Below are 19,552 nucleotides of genomic sequence, written 5' to 3' on the forward strand. Positions count from 1 at the left end.
GATGATAAATCAAACAACAAACATATGAAATACATATATATGAACTGCGGTTATGAAACGTATATGTGCACGATCCTTCGCAGTAAAGCACTATTTAAGCAATAGTGAAAATCAGACCTGAAAAAAAATTCAGGCCTGTACGGGATTCGAACCACTGACCTCTGCGATACTAGTGCAGCGCTCTACCAATTGAGCTAACAAGCCAACTGGGAGCAGGCCATCAAATTAATTCGACATAAACACGTAGATGATAAATCAAACAACAAACATATGAAATACATATATATGAACTGCGGTTATGAAACGTATATGTGCACGATCCTTCGCAGTAAAGCACTATTTAAGCAATAGTGAAAATCAGACCTGAAAAAAAATTCAGGCCTGTACGGGATTCGAACCACTGACCTCTGCGATACTAGTGCAGCGCTCTACCAATTGAGCTAACAAGCCAACTGGGAACAGGCCATCAAATTAATTCGACCGTAGATGATAAATCAAACAACAAACATATGAAATACATATATATGAACTGCGGTTATGAAACGTATATGTGCACGATCCTTCGCAGTAAAGCACTATTTAAGCAATAGTGAAAATCAGACCTGAAAAAGATTCAGGCCTGTACGGGATTCGAACTATCTTTTTTTTGTTATCAAGAGAGCTGAAGAAGCAATATTGACATATTATCGAATTAGGCTTTTGCTAATGCGAAAATCTACTTTAATTTCGACCAACGAGACTCTTGTTCTGAGGGAAATTTGATCTCGTGACTATTAACTTACATGAAGGTTGGAAAATAGATGGCATGGATTAAGAATTGAAACTTTGTTGTAAAGAAAAATTCATATTTCATTTTGAACCGTTGCTGAATATAGTACTTTGTGTAAAATATTTTGCTTTTTCTGGTTTTTAACGTATTTTCATCAAAATTGCATATTTTTCAGGTCTGCAGCTTTTTAAAATCAAGAAAGGTTAACAATGAGGTGTTACAGAAGTTTAAAAAGGAAAAAGTTGGTAAAATTTGGCTGCTCTATTTATCAATTAAAATTAAAATTTACTCGGGAGATATTAAGAAAAGTCAAGTGATTTCCCTGTGAATTTTACTTAATAGCAAAGAAATTAAACCCATAAAATAATATTGTACTTAACTATATGTATTAGTCAAAATTACACAAAAAAAAACCAATGAATTTAGCTTCTACTAATGTGTATTAGTCTAATGTGTATTTCATGGGATTAATGACTCCTCTCTGTTTCTTCCTTAGATCTAATTTAGAGGCTCTGAACTAATTTCAATTTTTATTGATAACTGTAAGGTTATTGTAATAGTGGCTGAGCAGATGGTAGATATAGTGCACACACCTAATCCTTCAAAGAAACAGAAGTAGTTACTTGTAAATAGTGTTGATTAGACAGTAGAAAACAAAGGAATTAGCATGACTTAGAACTTATTTGTAAAAAATATTCAAGCTTCACAGATAAAATTCATGCGCTCTGTTAACATAAAACAGTAAATTTCATTATATCACTTAATTTCTCAGATAAATTGTTGCTACATGATATATGCAGTATATTAATTACTACTAAATAGCGTTGCTAGAAATAGAAACAAAGGAATTAACATAGTTTAGTACAGTATTGTTTCTTACCCCAAAAATAATGTGTGCATTGCTCACCAGAATAGCTAAAACAATTTTATGATTGATTCAAAATGAGCATGTCAAAGTGAACCACATCAGAGAAATAATTGGCCTTTTGTATTTAATTAACTTTTTACTTTGACTTAAATTTATACTCAGCTGCTTGCTTAAGGACCTGTTTGTTTTATTTAGATGGACTATGAAGCTATTGAGTATGCCACTGATGATGTCTTGATCAGCCTTGGGTTAACAGCAAAGGGAGATATGCTAGCAGTAAAAAGATTTGTTGATTCTCAACTGAATCCTAAAGCTTCAAAAGACAAAGTAAAGACAAGAGAGGAAAGGAAAAAAGAACTCTATGAACGCATCATCTCAAAAACAAAGCAAAAGAAAGCCACCTCAACAAGTTCACAAAACGTTGGCTCTCAACCTAATGCACCAGCCATAAAGCGTACCAGACACATAAGCCTAGGGTGGTTGCACTACAATACCAAGAAGAACAGATATGTACCTGTCCGCTATTCAAGGGGTGGCGGAAGCAGAGAAGTAAACTTAACTTCAACAAGTTCAATAGAGGATATCCTTGAGTGTGCCAAGAAATTGTTTTTTCCTGATGGTGTCTCAGAGTTAGGTAGAGACAGTGAAATGACTTTTAATGTTGGAAACTTCAAAGAGGAAATCATAGCTGACATAAAAGATGGCCCAAACTTTATGCCATTTACTCTAGAAGCCTACTTTAAAGTCTTCAAATTAAGTAGAGTGAGACTCTACTTAATGACTAAGAAAATCTGTGTGCAAGAGAGAGACTCTGATGATGTTGATGACTTTTTAACAAGTAGTAGTTTGTTGGAAGGTACTTCGCATGGCCATGATGAGGGTTCCGAGGATGAGAAAGAACTTCCTTCTTTAAGTGACTTCTTGCAAGAAACAAACACAACTGAATGTAAGCATGAAGATCAAGAAGAATCATCCCCCAGTAAGAGTATATTGATAGGCAGTTCATGTCAGCGTGATGCGTTGAAATCTCTACATGAGAAGGCCTATAATGATTCACTTGCTGCAGATCAAAAGAAAGCACAAAAAGAAAGGGAGAAGGAGGAAGAATATTCTAGAAGAGAAAGCCTGAGATTGGCTAGAAAAAGAAGAGTCACAGAAGAACCAAATGTTAATGAAGAGCACATACTGGTCAGGGTCCGACATTCAGACAAAGGTATGATAGGATGGAGATTCAGACCTAGTAGTAAGATGCGAGAAGTCTATGACTGGGTGGGGTCATTGGGAAGGACCCCAGAACATTTTGAGCTTTCAGTTCAGCCAGCATGTGCAATAGCTCCTGATGAGCCAGTGATGGTCGTAGAGGGAAAAATGGTCCAAATTGGTGTTGTTGAAAACCCCATACCAATGTCAAAAGAAGACCAAGATGTCACCTTTTTAGGATTTGGACCAGACAGAGATGAGCTGCCCAATGAGACGATAATTAATTTAGGATCAATGGACACGCGATTTCTTATTTGTTTGCTGTTTTTGTAAGCGCCAGGCACCACCCCGTGTGGGGGACTGGAACTAGATTAAAGGGTTGTGAGCACATGGAATTAATAATGTCTGAAGTGTGTTTTTAAAACCGGGATTTAAAGAATTTCCCACGTCTAGGAATCTCCAATCAAAATCAAATGAGGACCAAGATGTTACTTTCTTAGGACGTGCACCTGACAGACATGAGTTGCCACATGACATGATTGATTTACGACCTGTGAATGAAGACATTCCTTCCAAGCTCCTGTCTGAAGATGAAAGGTGAACATTAATGTATAACATTACATAGTATGATTTTCTAGTACTTTTCTTCGCTTAATGAGATAGCCTGTATATATAAATAACATTGAATTGAGCAAGAAATAATTAAACAAGGAGTGGATTAGCCTATGGGGTGCAGAGAGTATCCACCCGATCCTCATCTGACCACGTTGCCCTGTTGCAAATTCCCTGCATCCCAAGAAAATCCAGGATTGGCCCCTGTGAATACTAAGAAAAAGAGGGCTTAAAGAATTGAGAAAGCCATCTTTTTCACACCTCCTTGGGAGTATATGGGTTTGGTTGTCATGAATTGCAAAGGTAATATATTGTGTTTACACTGCAGCTGTGGTAATAGTGATAGTGATGATGAGGAGCCAGCTCTCGCACAGGTTATACTACGTACAATTACTTCAAGTGTACAATGGATGCCTTTCTCCAAAATCCTTTAGCTTATGAGTTCAAGTTTGCATAAGTGCCCAAACTAAATCTGTGAAAAAATGTAGTACTTACTAGTAAATAGATTAGACAATAGAAAGCAAAAGAGTAGAGTAATTAACACCTAATTGTACTATTTAAACTTCACAGATTAATTTTGTGTGCTCTATGCTGATACTGTTACTGTGTGTTTTGCTAGAGTGCAAGGGCACTAGAGTTTTATGATGCAAACTTGTCCTGTTAAGACACTACTGTATTACCTTAAGGCATATCTGAATGTTAGGTGCATACTAATTTTTCACATTCTGGTTATGGGTTGACGTTAGTACCTAACAACATTAACTCATGGCCTTGTCAAGATGTTGTCGAAACATAAAAAAGACCTGTTTTTGAATTGAAACTTTTGGATCAAACTCCATACTCAACTGAAACGTGCCAAGTTAGTTTTTGAAAGTACTCACTTTGTTGTAAAGCAGCAAAAATTATATCATGCTTCACATGTTACTTTTTTAACAATTTCAGAAGTTGCAATGAATATATGAAGTTCATATATTTTGAACTGGGGTATTAAATACATATGATGCACGATCCTGATTTATCATCACGGGTTTACTACGAATCAACTTAACGGCCTGCTCCCAGTTGGCTTGTTAGCTCAATTGGTAGAGCGCTGCACTAGTATCGCAGAGGTCAGTGGTTCGAATCCTGTACAGGCCTGATTTTTTTCAGGTCTGATTTTCGCTATTGCATAAATAGCGCTATCTACTGCGAAGGATCGTGCATCATACGTATTTAATACCGCAGTTCAAAATATATGAACTTCATATATTCATTGTATCTAATTTATCATCACGGGTTTATTACGAATCAACTTAACGGCCTGCTCCCAGTTGGCTTGTTAGCTCAATTGGTAGAGCGCTGCACTAGTATCGCAGAGGTCAGTGGTTCGAATCCCGTACAGGCCTGATTTTTTTCAGGTCTGATTTTCGCTATTGCATAAATAGCGCTATCTACTGCGAAGGATCGTGCATCATACGTATTTAATACCCCAGTTCAAAATATATGAACTTCATATATTCATTATATCTGATTGATCATCACGGGTTTATTACGAATCAACTTAACGGCCTGCTCCCAGTTGGCTTGTTAGCTCAATAGACCGATACACATTGGTTGTCACGTGACGTGAATTGGGTAAACATACCAAAGAACATGGCGGACGTCACTAGTTTGCTTGTAAAAGGTGAAAGGTTTTTGGCTGTTAACGAGCTCAAATGGGAAAAATCTCTATCAGACTTACCAAAAATGAGCTCTGACACATAACTAACTTTACAAAGAAAACAGGAAAAAAGGAAATGGGCCCAAAGGGTTACAAATTGTTTGCCGAAAATTACCTTCACGATGTTTACACGGCTTCGTCACAACAATGTCAGTGGGTGAAAGGCAGGTGTTATCGGTCTCAAAGGAAAACTGAAGAACCACATTCAATGAAAATAGGGTTAGACAAATCTGGAAATTGTTGTTAATCCAACTGTTCTTGTAAAGCAGGGTAAGTAATGTTAACAATTTTGAGTCGCAAGTCGCTGTATTCTTTCAGACGGAATGCTTCGATTCAGCATAACCAAGGTCATTTTGCTTTGTCATTTCATTTGTTAGATCTGGTGGTCACTGCAACCATGTTCTTGGCCTTTTACACTTGCTTTGCCATTGGTCATTCTTAAAAGTCAAAGAAATACCAGCTGACAAAACGTGTACTAGCTTGTCACAACAGTGGCACAAACCACGAACTGATAAAATCGAATCAGAGCCAGCGATGAAGTCAACTTTTGCAAAATCGTGCAAAGATAAGGAAAAGAAGAGGAAACGTGCTCCAGTAAACTGCAAGCTTTATGATGCAAATGCTAAGAGAGTTAAGGCAATTGAAAATGAGAGAAATATCCAAGCAATGAGATATACTCTATCTAAAGAAGAAAGAAAACCACCTTTTCCGTAACTCCTTCAAGATCAGCAGAGTACACAAAGTATAAATACTATATTTTGAAACGTGCCACTTGGTTCTTACCTAGCTTATCAACTTGTAGATGGAAGGAAAAGAAAAGTAAGTTTGACAATTAATAAACTAGAAAGTGAGACACTCCTTTCAGGAAATCAGCCAGACATAGTTTTACCCTTCCCACATATACCATTTCCTGTAAATGGTAAGAAACCTTCAGAAGCATTTCTAAGAAGTTTATTCCAGCCAAAAGATTTATCAAAAGTGGAATCTATAAAGCATGGCAAACAGCATGAATCTTTGGCAAGGTGTATTTATTGTAGAAAAATGCAAAAAAGGTTTAACAAATTCTTCACAGTTTATGAAAGTGGTCTTGTTGTAAATGGTTTGAACCAGGGGGTAACATGTGAAGGTGTAGTTTGATCGTCCGGGTGAGTGTAGTCCTGAGAGGGACTGTTGTCGGTGGTAGTGACTGACGTTTCGACAACCTGTGCGGAAGTCATCATCAGAGTCAAGTGAATGATTGTTGTCAGTAGAATGTTCTTATTCCAGTTCGTGTGGAATCCACTTCCGCACAGGTTATCGAAACGTCAGTCACTACCACCGACAACAGTCCTTCTCAGGACTACACTCACCCGGACGATCAGACTACACCTTCACAGTGGTCTTGTTATCAATCCACTTTTCCCACATCTGGGTGGCTCTCCTGATGGAAAATTATTTGATCCATCTGAAAAGAATCATTTTGGACTGCTTGAGATTAAGTGCCCCTTCAAATGGAGGAATAAGTCTTTAGATGAAAGCTTGTCAAGACCCTACCTTTCATTGCCAGGCGGAAAATGGCAAATTTTACCTGAAGAGAGTACATGTTGATAGATACTATGCACAGGTCCAAGGTCAGCTTCTTCTAACAGGACTTAAATGGTGTGACTTTGTAGTATATTTGAATGTTTCAAGGTGTATTAATGTTGAAAGAATCTACCTTGACCATGACAACTGTGAACAAACCCTTTTGCCCAAGCTGAAAGAATTTTATTTTGATCATGCTCGAGAAAGATAACTTCTTACCTTCTGTAAACTATTTCCTTTAGGAAAAGAGTGAAAAGAAATTGTACTATCCATCGAATTATTTTGACAACCATAAACGCAGCAATAATGGACCATTTTGCCTAGAATTATTGACTGCGTACCAAGCTTTGTCTAGAAAATTCAAGATGTCGGCTGTTTGTTTACCCAATTCAGATCACGTGACCCACCAGAAGTAAATGAGACTGAATCGGCATATTGGTAGAGCGCCTTACTAGTATCGCAGAGGTCAGTGGTTCGAATCCCGTACAGGCCTGATTTTTTTCAGGTCTGATTTTCGCTATTGCATAAATAGCGCTATCTACTGCGAAGGATCGTGCATCATACGTATTTAATACCGCAGTTCAAAATAAATGAACTTCATATATTCATTGTATCTGATTTATCATCACGGGTTTATTACGAATCAACTTAACGGCCTGCTCCCAGTTGGCTTGTTAGCTCAATTGGTAGAGCGCTGCACTAGTATCACAGAGGTCAGTGGTTCGAATTCCGTACAGGCCTGCTTTTTTTCAGGTCTGATTTTCGCTATTGCATAAATAGCGCTATCTACTGCGAAGAATCGTGCATCATACGTATTTAATACCCCAGTTCAAAATATATGAACTTCATATATTCATTGTATCTGATTTATCATCGCGGGTTTATTACGAATCAACTTAACGGCCTGCTCCCAGTTGGCTTGTTAGCTCAATTGGTAGAGCGCTGCACTAGTATCGCAGAGGTCAGTGGTTCGAATCCCGTACATGTCTGATTTTTTTCAGGTCTGATTTTCGCTATTGCATAAATAGCGCTATCTACTGCGAAGGATCGTGCAACATACGTATTTAATACCGCAGTTCAAAATATATGAACTTCATATATATTCACTAATTTGGTCCCTTAGCAAAATACTGACGGCGTTCTAACTTATGGCTTGACCGGTTTTTGATCCCTTCAGGATCAAGTTCTTTTAATACCATACGAACATTTTCTCTTGATGTTACTATAGAATACTTGCTTCTCAAAATTTGCTGCATTTGCCTGTAGCCTACACAGCTTGCGCTCCCTTGAATTTCCATTTCAATGGCATTAATGACCTCCATGGCATTGGACTGGTTGTTTCTTCTACTTAGGTTTCTCTCTTTCAAAATGCGCTTCAAATGGCGAAGACTTAAATGAATACCATGGTAAAGTGCCAAAAACGCTAGAATTTCCACATAATCTAGACCTAACTGGAAATACTGTTGGATGACAATGTCTCGAGGGCTTTCAGTTGATCCGATGGCTGGTATGTAGGAGGGAAGAACGCACAAAGTAGTCGGTAGGAAAAACACAAGGAACATTGCTGTGTATTGCTTTAAAAGAAAGCATAAAAAGCTTGATTAACTCATGCACTGAACTTTGAAATTATATCGTACTTGGGCGTGTTTTGACGTTATACCAGAGTGGAGAATCCTGTCAGATCTTTAACCCCACTTGCTAAGAAAGCATAGAAATATAATTTAAATCAACCCAAACATTACCGTCTCTTGCTCAAAAATCAAGAATTAAAGTCTTTATTTCTTGGACAATTACTCACCTTCGAAACTTGGTTCGCCATCTTGCTATGGATGTGACCACGTGCTAATGGTCGTGGGGCCATGGGAGCTAGTAATAAAATTATCGCGCGATAATATTATCTATCCCGGGATAAGTTGTTCTATCGCGCGATAAGTTTATTTAACGCGCGATAAGTAGTTCTATCGCGCGATAAGTTGTTCTATCGCGCGATAAGTTGTTCTATCGCGCGATAAGTTGTTCTATCGCGCGATAAGTTGTTCTATCGCGCGATAAGTTGTTCTATCGCGCGATAAGTTGTTCTATCGCGCGATAAGTTGTTCTATCGCGCGATAAGTTGTTCTATCGCGCGATAAGTTGTTCTATCGCGCGATAAGTTGTTCTATCGCGCGATAGGGTCGTGGGTTCAAATACCATCTGGAAACTCGATTTTTTAAAATTGTTTATTTTATCTTTACATACTCACTTTGGAGGCTGGTTGGCTGCATGTGATGCTTTAATGCATGTGATGCTTTAATGTGACAGCGTGATGCTGTTAGTGAGCTTCTATGCGCTAGCTGATGTTTGGCTGTGTACCGGCGTGATGCGGTTCCAGTCAATACCCACTAATTGACCCTTGCTCACCATAGAGTCTCCTGTAGCTCAGTGGTTAGAGCATCCGAATAGATCACGGAGGGTCGTTGGTTCAAATCCCATCTGGAAACTCGATTTTTTAAAATTGTTTATTTCATCTTTATCGCGCGATAAGTTGTTCTATCGCGCGATAGAACACTCTATCGCGCAATAAGTTGTTCTATCGCGCGATAGGGTCGTGGGTTCAAATACCATCTGGAAACTCGATTTTTTAAAATTGTTTATTTTATCTTTACATACTCACTTTGGAGGCTGGTTGGCTGCATGTGATGCTTTAATGCATGTGATGCTTTAATGTGACAGCGTGATGCTGTTAGTGAGCTTCTATGCGCTAGCTGATGTTTGGCTGTGTACCGGCGTGATGCGGTTCCAGTCAATACCCACTAATTGACCCTTGCTCACCATAGAGTCTCCTGTAGCTCAGTGGTTGGAGCATCCGAATAGATCACGGAGGGTCGTTGGTTCAAATCCCATCTGGAAACTCGATTTTTTAAAATTGTTTATTTCATCTTTATCGCGCGATAAGTTGTTCTATCGCGCGATAGAACACTCTATCGCGCAATAAGTTGTTCTATCGCGCGATAAGTAGTTCTATCGCGCGATAAGTTGTTCTATCGCGCGATAATGTTGATTGCAAATTTTTTGAATGAATGGACTTAGCAAAACTTATCGCGCGATAAAGTCATGAAAATTTTTGTAGGTGGATGGCTCTTGAGAGCCACCATACTTTTCAGAAAACAGTTGTAGCGGCAAAATTGATCGAGACGAGGTGTTGATCGCAGAAATTAAACGGAAATGAATCAAATAGGTAGATTTATACACCGAATCTAAATATGGCGGACGGCGCGGGGAGAATGGGCCGTACGTCACGTAAACGAGGCTGGTCAGTCCTCAAGTTTTCCCGCCGTCTTTGATATTTTTGCTGAAAACATGGAAACTAATCTTACTGAGGAAGATATTGTGGGAGCTAGCCTCTGTGGAAGACAGCCCTGTTATCTGAAGAACGACGAGCTTCGTTTCTGGCTCAAATGTCGTGGAGATTCATTGAAAGGTCTCAAAACGAAGGCACAACTTGTTAAGCGGTAGGTGAGACAGACTGATAAATTCACTTGCACTTCTTTGTAAGCTTTACTTTCGGAGATAGTTGAAACATTCGAAGCGATTGCAGCTAAATCGTAAGAAAAATAATTATTATAGTTGGATTATTAATAAGAAATGGGACCGTTTCGCGCTTCTCCACTTGTCAACCTTCTCTTAATACGAGTTTGTTAGTTAGAAATCACCCAATAGCAGCAATTTCAAATGTGCAATGTTATTTATTGTTTTGCTGCTTTAGATTTATACAAGTGAATTTTTTTCCAGAGTCGAAGAATACATTAAATCCGGCAGAAATAAAAATGTGATCGACCCAGATGACGAAAAAACGTAAACGATTAAAAACAGCACACAACAATCCAAGTGACAAGTCAGATTGCTCTCTTACACCCTTGTATCCTAACGATGGATGGGGTAAAAGTCTTCAAAGGATGCCGTTTTTTCACACGAGCTGAAATGAATTTGCATATTGCCAAGACAGGGAAGAATCTTGACCCAAGTAAAAATCATTCTGTGCCGATATGTATAAGGAAAGCGACGACATTCGAAAAAGATCGCTATTGGAAAGACATGGAAACGGCTAGTGACTCAAATTTATTTTATTTTAAAGCACGTTGCTACCATAGCTTTAGCAAAAACGACCCACCCCATAACATAAAATTGGCTTTGTCGATCATTTCTGGAAGTGTTATCCATGCAATTTGCACCTGTATTACAGGAGAACTCGGATATTGGAACCATACATTAGCATTGATGCTTATGATCTGCAAATACAGTTTACATGAATGCAATCATGTTAACGATCTAGACAATGAGGATGAAATAAACCCTCAGGAAGCCTGCACTTCAAGATTGCAACTTTGGCATAAGAGAGGTAAAAGAGATGTGATAAAACCGCAACCAGTGATGGATGTCTTTGTGTCTAAAACTAAAAGTGAAGCTAAACTATCTACTACTTCAAGGGAACCAGGAGTCAAGTGTCTTTTGTATGAAATACCATACAGAATCAGATACAAGCTGAATCTGAACTTTAAGTAGAACTTGAGGCTATAAATCCCAAAATGGCCTTGGCACAAATCATGGCATCCAATACTTCCAACCAACCTGATTGTATTGAATCAAAATTTGGCAGTTATGCTCAGGGATCAGATGGGAGCTACCAACTAGCTTTTACTGAAGACAACTTTAATGTGTACATGGACATATCTTCATTCTCAAGAGTACCTTTATAAGAAATCTATGAATATCCATTATTTCCTTTGATGGATAACCAAGATGATGTTTACACAGTACCAGAAGAACTTGAGGAAGCCGAGTAGAGATTATTAAGAAACATTAAAGTGGACAAATCTCAAGTGAATGACATTGAAACTAAAACAAGAGGGCAATCAGGCAGTGAGGAATGGAAAAGGGAAAGAAGGTTTAGATTTACTGCTTCCAATTTTGGATTGATTGTGAACAGAAAAAAACAACACGAGTCCCTTGTTGACAACCTTCTACATCCAAAACCAATAAATAACAGATGTACCAGACATGGTAATCAGTATGAAAGTACTGCAATAAGACAATACCAGAAGTACATGCATTCAGTAAAAAAGCCGGTTTTGGCTTACAAGTCAGGTCTTGTTGTTGGTTCAACCTCACCATACCTTGGTGCCTCCCCAGATGGCAAAGTTGTAGACAAAGGCTGTAACTCACCTTTTGGGATTATTGAAGTCAAATGTCCAGAAACAAAGTTTATGGTAACACCCCTTGATGCCTGTTCTCATGATGGGTTCTTTTCGGAAAATTGTGATGGCCAGCCAAAGCTGAAACGAGACCACTCTTACTACAAACGGGTACAGGGCCAGCTAGGAATCACAGGAGCCAGGTGGTGTGATTTTGTTGTTTATACAAGCAGAGGAAAGAGTATTGAGAGAATCCCATTTCAGGAACAGTTCTGGCTCAATCTACAACAACGTCTGAAAAATTATTACTTCACACACTTTATCTCCAAAGCAGCCAGTGAGTTTAGCAAAAGCCAATGACTTGTTTCAAAACCTTTTATGCAAAACATAAAAATGACATTCTAATTCATGGATACAGCAACTTTTCTATGACATAGGATATAATCATGTTCAGAAAATATAGAATACTATTTTGCATAATAAAACATAAACTGACTGCAAATTGAAACAATGTGACAATTAGTTAGGTTACATTTCATTTGGCCTGATTATATAAAGTGCCAGGGTTTACCAGTGTGTTTTGTCTCCCATGGTAGTTAAAGAAAAAAGAAACCAGCTTGGTCAGCCCACTTCATAATAATCAGGACCTTGTATCACACTTAAATTAAGTTGTATCTTTAAATTGCATCGTGTTGTTCTCATTGTGATCTATCTATGATACCCTTGGATGGCTAATTCAATCACTTATATCAAAGCTGTGCAACTCCAGCAAATTACTGAAGAGTAATAACTGAGTGGTTTTCCTTCTAATTTGAGTGACATTTAACCAAAGAAAACAACGAGTTTTAACACTAATGCTAAACTAATAGTTAGGATATTCGTTTAATGATGAGGAAAAACCACTGTAATTGTAATAGCCACGTATTGGCACCAGATTTTTATTACCTTTGAAAGAAATGAAACTTAACAATTACCAAATGTACCTGTTTATCATAGTTACAGGCCTTAGTACAGTACTTGATACAAATGAAATTTAAGATAAGTTTGTTTTTGGTTAAGGATGAAAAGTAGATTTCCATATGGGTATGTTAATAAAGGCGTTATGGTTAACACATTGAATATGTAAAGTGCGTACTGATTGTCATATAGATATACAGTCATGCTTGACCACACAAAGTATGGTTAGGTCATTCATTCTGATATGAGAGGGTCATGTGTGTTGCATAGGAATGCGCATACAGACCACATTTGATTCACTACTCCAAACATGCTGAGGGAAATTACCTTGTCCCAGATATTAAAGTTCTTTATTTTGTTAATAGCCCTCTCAACATGAATTCTTACGCTAGCTATTTGCTGGGTTCTGACAACATTTTCAGCAGACATTTGTGAATCACCTCCTAAAAATGGTGGGATTTTGTTCTGGACACCCAAAGGTAACAAGTCATCAATTTGAAACCCTTTGTCTGCCATGATCTGGTCACCACATTCAAAATCTTGAGCCAGGAACCCACTCCTTGTTACAATTTCTCGGTCACTGATGCTCCCTGTGTAAAGCTGGCTGATACTGATGCTCCTTGTGTAAAGCTGACTGATAAATGTTATTGCTCCGCTGGGAGCAATACCGATCAAGGCCTTTAAGGTGACATGGTTTTTATACGAACTAAAACGTTCACTGTTTAAGAGCAAACTGCTAGGCATTTCACATCTCACTTCTGTGCAGTCTATTATGACTCTCGTGTGAGGGTATTTTTCCTTGAATATAGCTGGCATAGTCTCATCAATAGTCCTCCTTGAAGGCCATATGCATATATGAGCAAATTGAAGGTACATGAAGTTTATCCAGGTAACAAAAATTCTGCTAATGGTTGACTGCCCAACACAATACAGATGAGCCAGATGTAGTTCTACAAAGCCTCTCTCAAGTCAGCATATTACAATGAAGAACTGGACCCTTGGTTTGATTTTGCACTTGGGTCTACGGTGGCTCATAAGTGCCATGCAAAAATTGTGATTTTTTTATCGTTTTAGCGACTTTTTTAGCGACTTTTTTAGCGACTTTTTTAGCGACTTTTTTCGCGACTTTTTTAGCGACTTTTTTAGCGACTTTTTTAGCGACTTTTTAGCGACCGTAGTAATGCGGGCTCAAGTTGCTTCTCAAGAGAAGATGGCGGAACTCGAAACCGAAATCAATGAGGTAAATAACTCTCAGGTTCACGGTATTCACTGGAATTCACTAAATTTGCATAAAATAGCGCAGATTTCAACTTAACGCATTTTTCTGCTTATAGATATGCGAGTTTCTCGCAAAAAGAGAGATTCGAGACGAAGTGATCGCTCGATTCAGGAACGAGAAGGTATGCAGTGAACTTAATTGTCTGGACATGATCACCATCCCGATAGTTTTTTCGATAAATAACTATCCTAACTTGTCTTCCCCACTGCTGTAGTTCACCGCTGTTTGAGCCACCTTTGCATGCGTCAAAAATGCGTTGCATAACCCTTAAATAGAAATATTGAAAGGATCAAACATAAACAGCCAGGAAACAATCATTAATTAGACTCGTCAGAGATCTTTACCATCCAGTCAGATGCAAATTCATGGACTTGAATAAGTTTGAAACTCGTTAAAATGAATCAACCAGATAGAAGGAAATAATATTCCTTTTTCAGACGTTGCTGTATTGATGGCATTTATAATTTTAATGCAGTTTCTATTTCCTATTTTTTAGATGGATTATTCGGCAGTAAATACTGCCTCAGATGAACAATTGCAAGAGTTAGGACCATTGCGAAGGGGAGATCTGCTGTCCTTAAGAAGCTTTGTAAATGAAAAGTTGCGAGGTGAGAGTAGAGATGAGAAGAAAAGAAAGCTGCTTGATCTCCTCAAAAAAAGGGTAAAACCAAAGAAAAAGAGAGCCGAAGAAAAGGCAAGTACAGAGCCAGGACCCTCTAACCAAATTATAAATGGCTACCGTAAAGTTCAGTTTGGCTGGCTGCACTATGACCCGCAACAGAATAGGTATGTTGGAGTTCGCCTTGCAAAAGGAGGTGGGACTAGAACTGTGAGAGCAGAACGTAGCTCAGATGTTCGTGATTTGATTGCTTTGGGTAAATCAATTTTCTTCCCAGGTGGTATGAGCTTTTATGGTAGATTTGAAGACATGACATCAACACTTGGAAACTTCAAAGGTGATCAGATATCCTTTGCAAACTTCACTTTGGCCAGATACATAACCAACCATGCCCTGACCACAGTCAGACTTTATTTGATGACAAGATCAGTTGAAAAGGAAAGTCAAGGGTGTGACGCAGAGTTGCCAGAGGTTTTTGAAGTGGATAGGAAGCCAACCAAAGTTCATGCTAAGAAAGAATGCAATGATGATGCCAACCATGGTGGACTGATGGGCACTTGTGCTGAACGTGAGACCATTAAAGCCCAACAGGACAGGGAGTATGAAGAGTCCCTGGCAGCTGACCGAGCAAAAGAAAAACAAAAGCTGGAGATTGAGGAGGCAACCAAGAGGCAAATGGAGTTGCAAGCTGCACGTAAGAGAAGACTACCTCCTGAACCTGTAGTTAATGAAGCTCGTGCTGTTGTCTCAGTCCGTCATGTTACCTTGGGTATTCAAAGACGGGCTTTTAGAGCAAGTGATGAAATGGGTGCAGTGTATGACTGGATTGGCTCTCTAAGTACCAAGCCAGAATCATTTGCCCTTTCAGGGTGTGGGCTGCCAGAACTGATGCCATCATTATCTGTTATGGTGGCAGACAAATCCATATTGAATATGCAGGAAACACAGGGCATGCCTTCTTATCCTGAAGATGGATTAAACTTTCTAGGATTTGGAAATCTGGAAGATTTAAGCAACCTGGATGTCACAGTACCTGATCTATGGTGTACTATGGATGATTTCAACTTCAATGCGACCTTACCAACAGCCTTTATGGAAAGGGACTTTGCCACGTAAGTGGTCATGTTGTTAGCCCATGAACTGAAAAAGTGATGTTAATCGATGTTTACTACATATTTGAAGTACAATGTGCTTTTCAATTAGACATTGTTATAACATAATTAGAATAAACCCACTACCTATTGACTAGAATCCATCAGCATTCCAGTAGGTGCATTACCATTTTTTCTACTCTGCATGTCACTGCATTCAAATGGAATGACTGTGCACATTGTAATAATTTTACAGAGTTGGGCTGTTTGTGTCTGTGTGGAATTTTATGAAATGAAAATTTATTTTATCAATTCAAAATCTTCGTTGGAAAGAGTAAGAAATGTGTTAATTTTATGAAGAATAAAACCACAACCATTCCACCAATGCTAAAAAGTGTTGTTTGTAATCTGTAAAGATGTTGAAGTTAATGATCCAGGGAACTTACATTTACATGCTCACTAATCCTACAGCCAAAACAATCCTGAAGTCACCCATGTTACTGAGGACAGAATTCCTAGTGTGGTCAACAGTGGTCGTACTAAGGACAGCAGCCTTATTCTAGCCAATAGTAATGCTACTGACGACAGCAGCGCTAGTCAAGCAAACAATAGTGCTACTCAGGACAGCAGCCCTAGTGTAGCTAATAATAATGCTACTCAGGACAGCAGCCCTAGTGTGGCCAATAATAACGCTACTCAGGACAGCAGCCCTCGTGTGGCCAATAATAAAGCTACTCAGGACAGCAGCCCTAGTCCAGCCAACAATAATGCTACTGAGGACAGCAACCTCACTGTAGCCAACAATGATGCTACTCAGGACAGCAACCTTAGTGTAGCCAACAATAGTGCCACTCAGGTCAGCAATCCAAGCAGGTACGTTCTTGAGTTGACTTTGACACAGAAAAGACATGAGCATATCATGAAGTCATCAGTTAGCATGCATTATCACTTAGGCTAGGTGGTCTTTTCTGCATGAAATAACAGTAGTTACAGGAACAGAAAATTAAGTAATGCATTGATCAATGTCTTAAACCAATGATCAAACATGTTTGGCAATAACTGGGTACAGATCCTTTCTAAACAAATTTTCAACAAATTTATTGATAAATAGATCAATTAATATAGAAATAAATGAAAAATGAATTAATTACATTTGCTAATTAAAGGTGAGTACATTGTGGGAGGTGTGGTGGCCCCATGGTTAGTGCGCCTAACTCGGCAGCAAATGATCTAGGCTCAAGCCCTGGCCAGGGACATTGTGTTGTGTTCTTGGGCAAGACACTTTTCCCTTACAGTGCCTCTCTCCACCTAGGGCATGAATGGGTACTGGCAATTTTAATGCTGGAGGGTAGACGTGCAATGGACTAGCATCTCATCCAGGGTGGAGTAGAAATACTCCTGCTCACTTCATGCTACAGAAATGGGGATAAGATAAGATAAGCTCCAGCCTGATGGGCTGCTTACGAGCCTTACTTGGCTGGTAAGCAGAATTTACCTACCTTACATTGGGATCAAAACTGTTGTCAAACAGCATAACAAAACTATTTCATATTGCTTTTCTGGTTGTAGGACCACACAAAGGGGTACCAGACACAGTCAGACAAACCGTGTAAGCTCTCAGGGTGTTTTATTTCTTTTCATTACTCTAAATGTATCCCCACAGATGATCATGATGGTACTTTTAAGTCCTGTGTCATTCAGTTTACCTTCTTTTCTGAACATACACCCTGTTTTTTGCCGTAAATTGTAACCCTATGGCAAAAATCTACAGTGTAACAGATATAAATACACCAAGGCAAAAAATTATTAAATGGAGAAATAATTGGAAAAGAACTTCAAAGGTGGGCTAGTACTAATTTTTGTCTTCTTTTTATGGCTGAGGGCATATTAATCCCTTTTAATGAAATTAATAATAAATAATAATAATTGACAATTTTTTATAGCACCCTATCCGATAGCCCTAAGGCATTTTGCAATCAAGGTGAAACATTAAAAATAACAAATAACATATTAAATCCTGCCGGCATGTGTTATTCCTGTTACTTTTTATATATTTTGGTGGCTTCCAGTGCCTTTCAACTTCAATACCAAACTGAGGATATCAGGTAACACTAGAAAGAGGTGAAGAAATCACCTGCCCTTGGGAGATTTTCTGGTATTAATTTCTTGTGATGTTTTTATCTTTAGGGTTTTCAGTTTCGGCAAATTTATTTGTCACAATTGGTGAGTGGTACATCCGAGACAGAAACCCTGGTAGGAAAATATTATTTTGTAATTATTATTGAAGTGATTTTATACTTAACCTATAAAATAGGTTATGGATCAACTGATACACCTCATTACTCATGAATCTACACAAACCACAGCATGCTGCTGTGAAACCAAAACCTTCTTGAGCAAAGCTGCTTTGAAGGCTAAACTGTAAGAAAAGTGTGCACTTCTTAAGAGATTTCTAATCCTAAAAAAGAAACTTTTTTATTAAAAATAAAAGCAAAAATCAGTTACAGAAATAAGTGCACAATCCTTACCCAATTTCGAAACAAAACTCCTGAAAAACCATTGTGATACTTATATAGCTTATATCAGGGGGTACCATCCTCCCCCGCCCACTGGGCCGCACAGTCAACTTCGCATTTTCTACTCAAGTTATTACGTAGTATGGTCTTCAGTCTATGGTGATGGCAGATTATTTTTTTCCGGCAGGAAAATACCACCTCTACAAATACAGAGCACTTTTCAGAAGGTGAGAATACAATCAAGAAACTTACGAAGACATTTTAGTCAAGCCTGTTTTTAAGATGGAATTTTGCTTCCATTAGATTAAAGAACGCATTCTCATTGCTATCATTTTGAACAAAGATAATGCAATTTTTGAATTTTTTTCGCTTCCATTCTGACATTTTCCTACTTTAATCTTACAGACTTTGGCAGTCAGACCGTACAGGTCCACCGTACAAGATTGAAGGACGACCTTATACAGTTATTCTCGCGTCCAGAGATAACACGACAAGCACTAAATGTAAGAGTCATTGATGACCATGGTCGTTTGGAGAAGGGAGAAGGCCCCGGCGTACTGAGAGACGTATTGTCTACTTTTTGGCAACACATATTTGCTTCGCTGACGTTGGGGCACGTTGAAAAGGTACCTTCCATCAGACATGATCATCAAAAACACGAATGGGAAGCGATTGGGCGTGTGTTGCTGTATGGTTTTAAAGAAGCAGGCTATGTGCCCGTATGCCTATCACCAGTATTCCTGGCATCCTGTCTACACGGCGAGGAGACAATTACAGAGGCAGACCTTCTTCAGTCATTTAAATCATACATCACTCCTGACGAGAGAGAAGTGATGGAAAGAGTCTTGTCGGAAGACTTTGAATCTGATGACGAGGATCTCATCGAGTTTTTGTCCAGTTACAAGTGCTATCGAAAACCTAAGCCCCAAAATATCAAAAGTCTATTTGCAGAGCTTGCGCACCAAGAAATCATTCAAAAGCCAAGGTACATCGCCAACTGCTGGGCCCCTGTGTTAGGAGTCCTGAAGGGACAAGCCGACTTTGCTAACGTAGGGAGTCTGAGGCAATTGTTCTTGGATAACAAGCCAACTGCCAAGAAAGTTATCAAAGCTCTAGATGCCAAGCCAACTTCAGATGCAGAAAAAGAGTCCTTGGGCTTTCTGAAAAAGTTCATTAAATCTCTTGATGCGGTGTCTCTGAAGGTCTTT

General features: G+C 38.7%; 2 protein-coding genes and 1 pseudogene across 5 annotated transcripts in view; 2 read left to right on the forward strand and 1 right to left on the reverse strand.

Moving 5' to 3' along the window:
- Positions 1-9,879: 9,879 nt before the first annotated feature.
- Positions 9,880-12,242, forward strand: LOC148734708 (uncharacterized; annotated as a pseudogene).
- Positions 12,243-13,073: 831 nt separating this feature from the next.
- LOC148734709 (uncharacterized) lies at positions 13,074-13,655 on the reverse strand. Its single transcript, XM_088752819.1, has one exon. It carries the CDS (start codon positions 13,653-13,655, stop codon positions 13,074-13,076), a length of 582 nt encoding a protein of 193 aa, XP_088608945.1.
- A 345-nt stretch (positions 13,656-14,000) lies between these two features.
- LOC148734710 (uncharacterized) overlaps positions 14,001-19,552 on the forward strand; it is a 6,594-nt gene continuing 1,042 nt past the window's right edge. The window contains exons 1-9 of one of the 4 annotated variants that reach the window (XM_088753859.1): positions 14,001-14,079; positions 14,174-14,239; positions 14,615-14,904; positions 15,112-15,849; positions 16,300-16,701; positions 17,398-17,437; positions 18,016-18,081; positions 18,532-18,571; positions 18,750-19,552. The exon at positions 18,750-19,552 is cut by the window's right edge and continues 1,042 nt beyond it. In XM_088753859.1, the coding sequence (XP_088609985.1) occupies positions 14,020-14,079; positions 14,174-14,239; positions 14,615-14,904; positions 15,112-15,849; positions 16,300-16,701; positions 17,398-17,437; positions 18,016-18,081; positions 18,532-18,571; positions 18,750-19,552 (2,505 nt within the window). In that variant the 5' untranslated portion in view covers positions 14,001-14,019. Of the gene's footprint in view, positions 14,080-14,173; positions 14,240-14,614; positions 15,850-16,299; positions 16,702-17,397; positions 17,438-18,015; positions 18,082-18,531; positions 18,572-18,749 lie in introns of those variants that run through there. The other 3 variants (XM_088753857.1, XM_088753858.1, XM_088753860.1) reach the window with 3 other exon arrangements.

Source organism: Stylophora pistillata, chromosome 3, assembly GCF_964205215.1.
Source record: "Stylophora pistillata chromosome 3, jaStyPist1.2, whole genome shotgun sequence".
NCBI lineage: Eukaryota > Metazoa > Cnidaria > Anthozoa > Scleractinia > Pocilloporidae > Stylophora > Stylophora pistillata.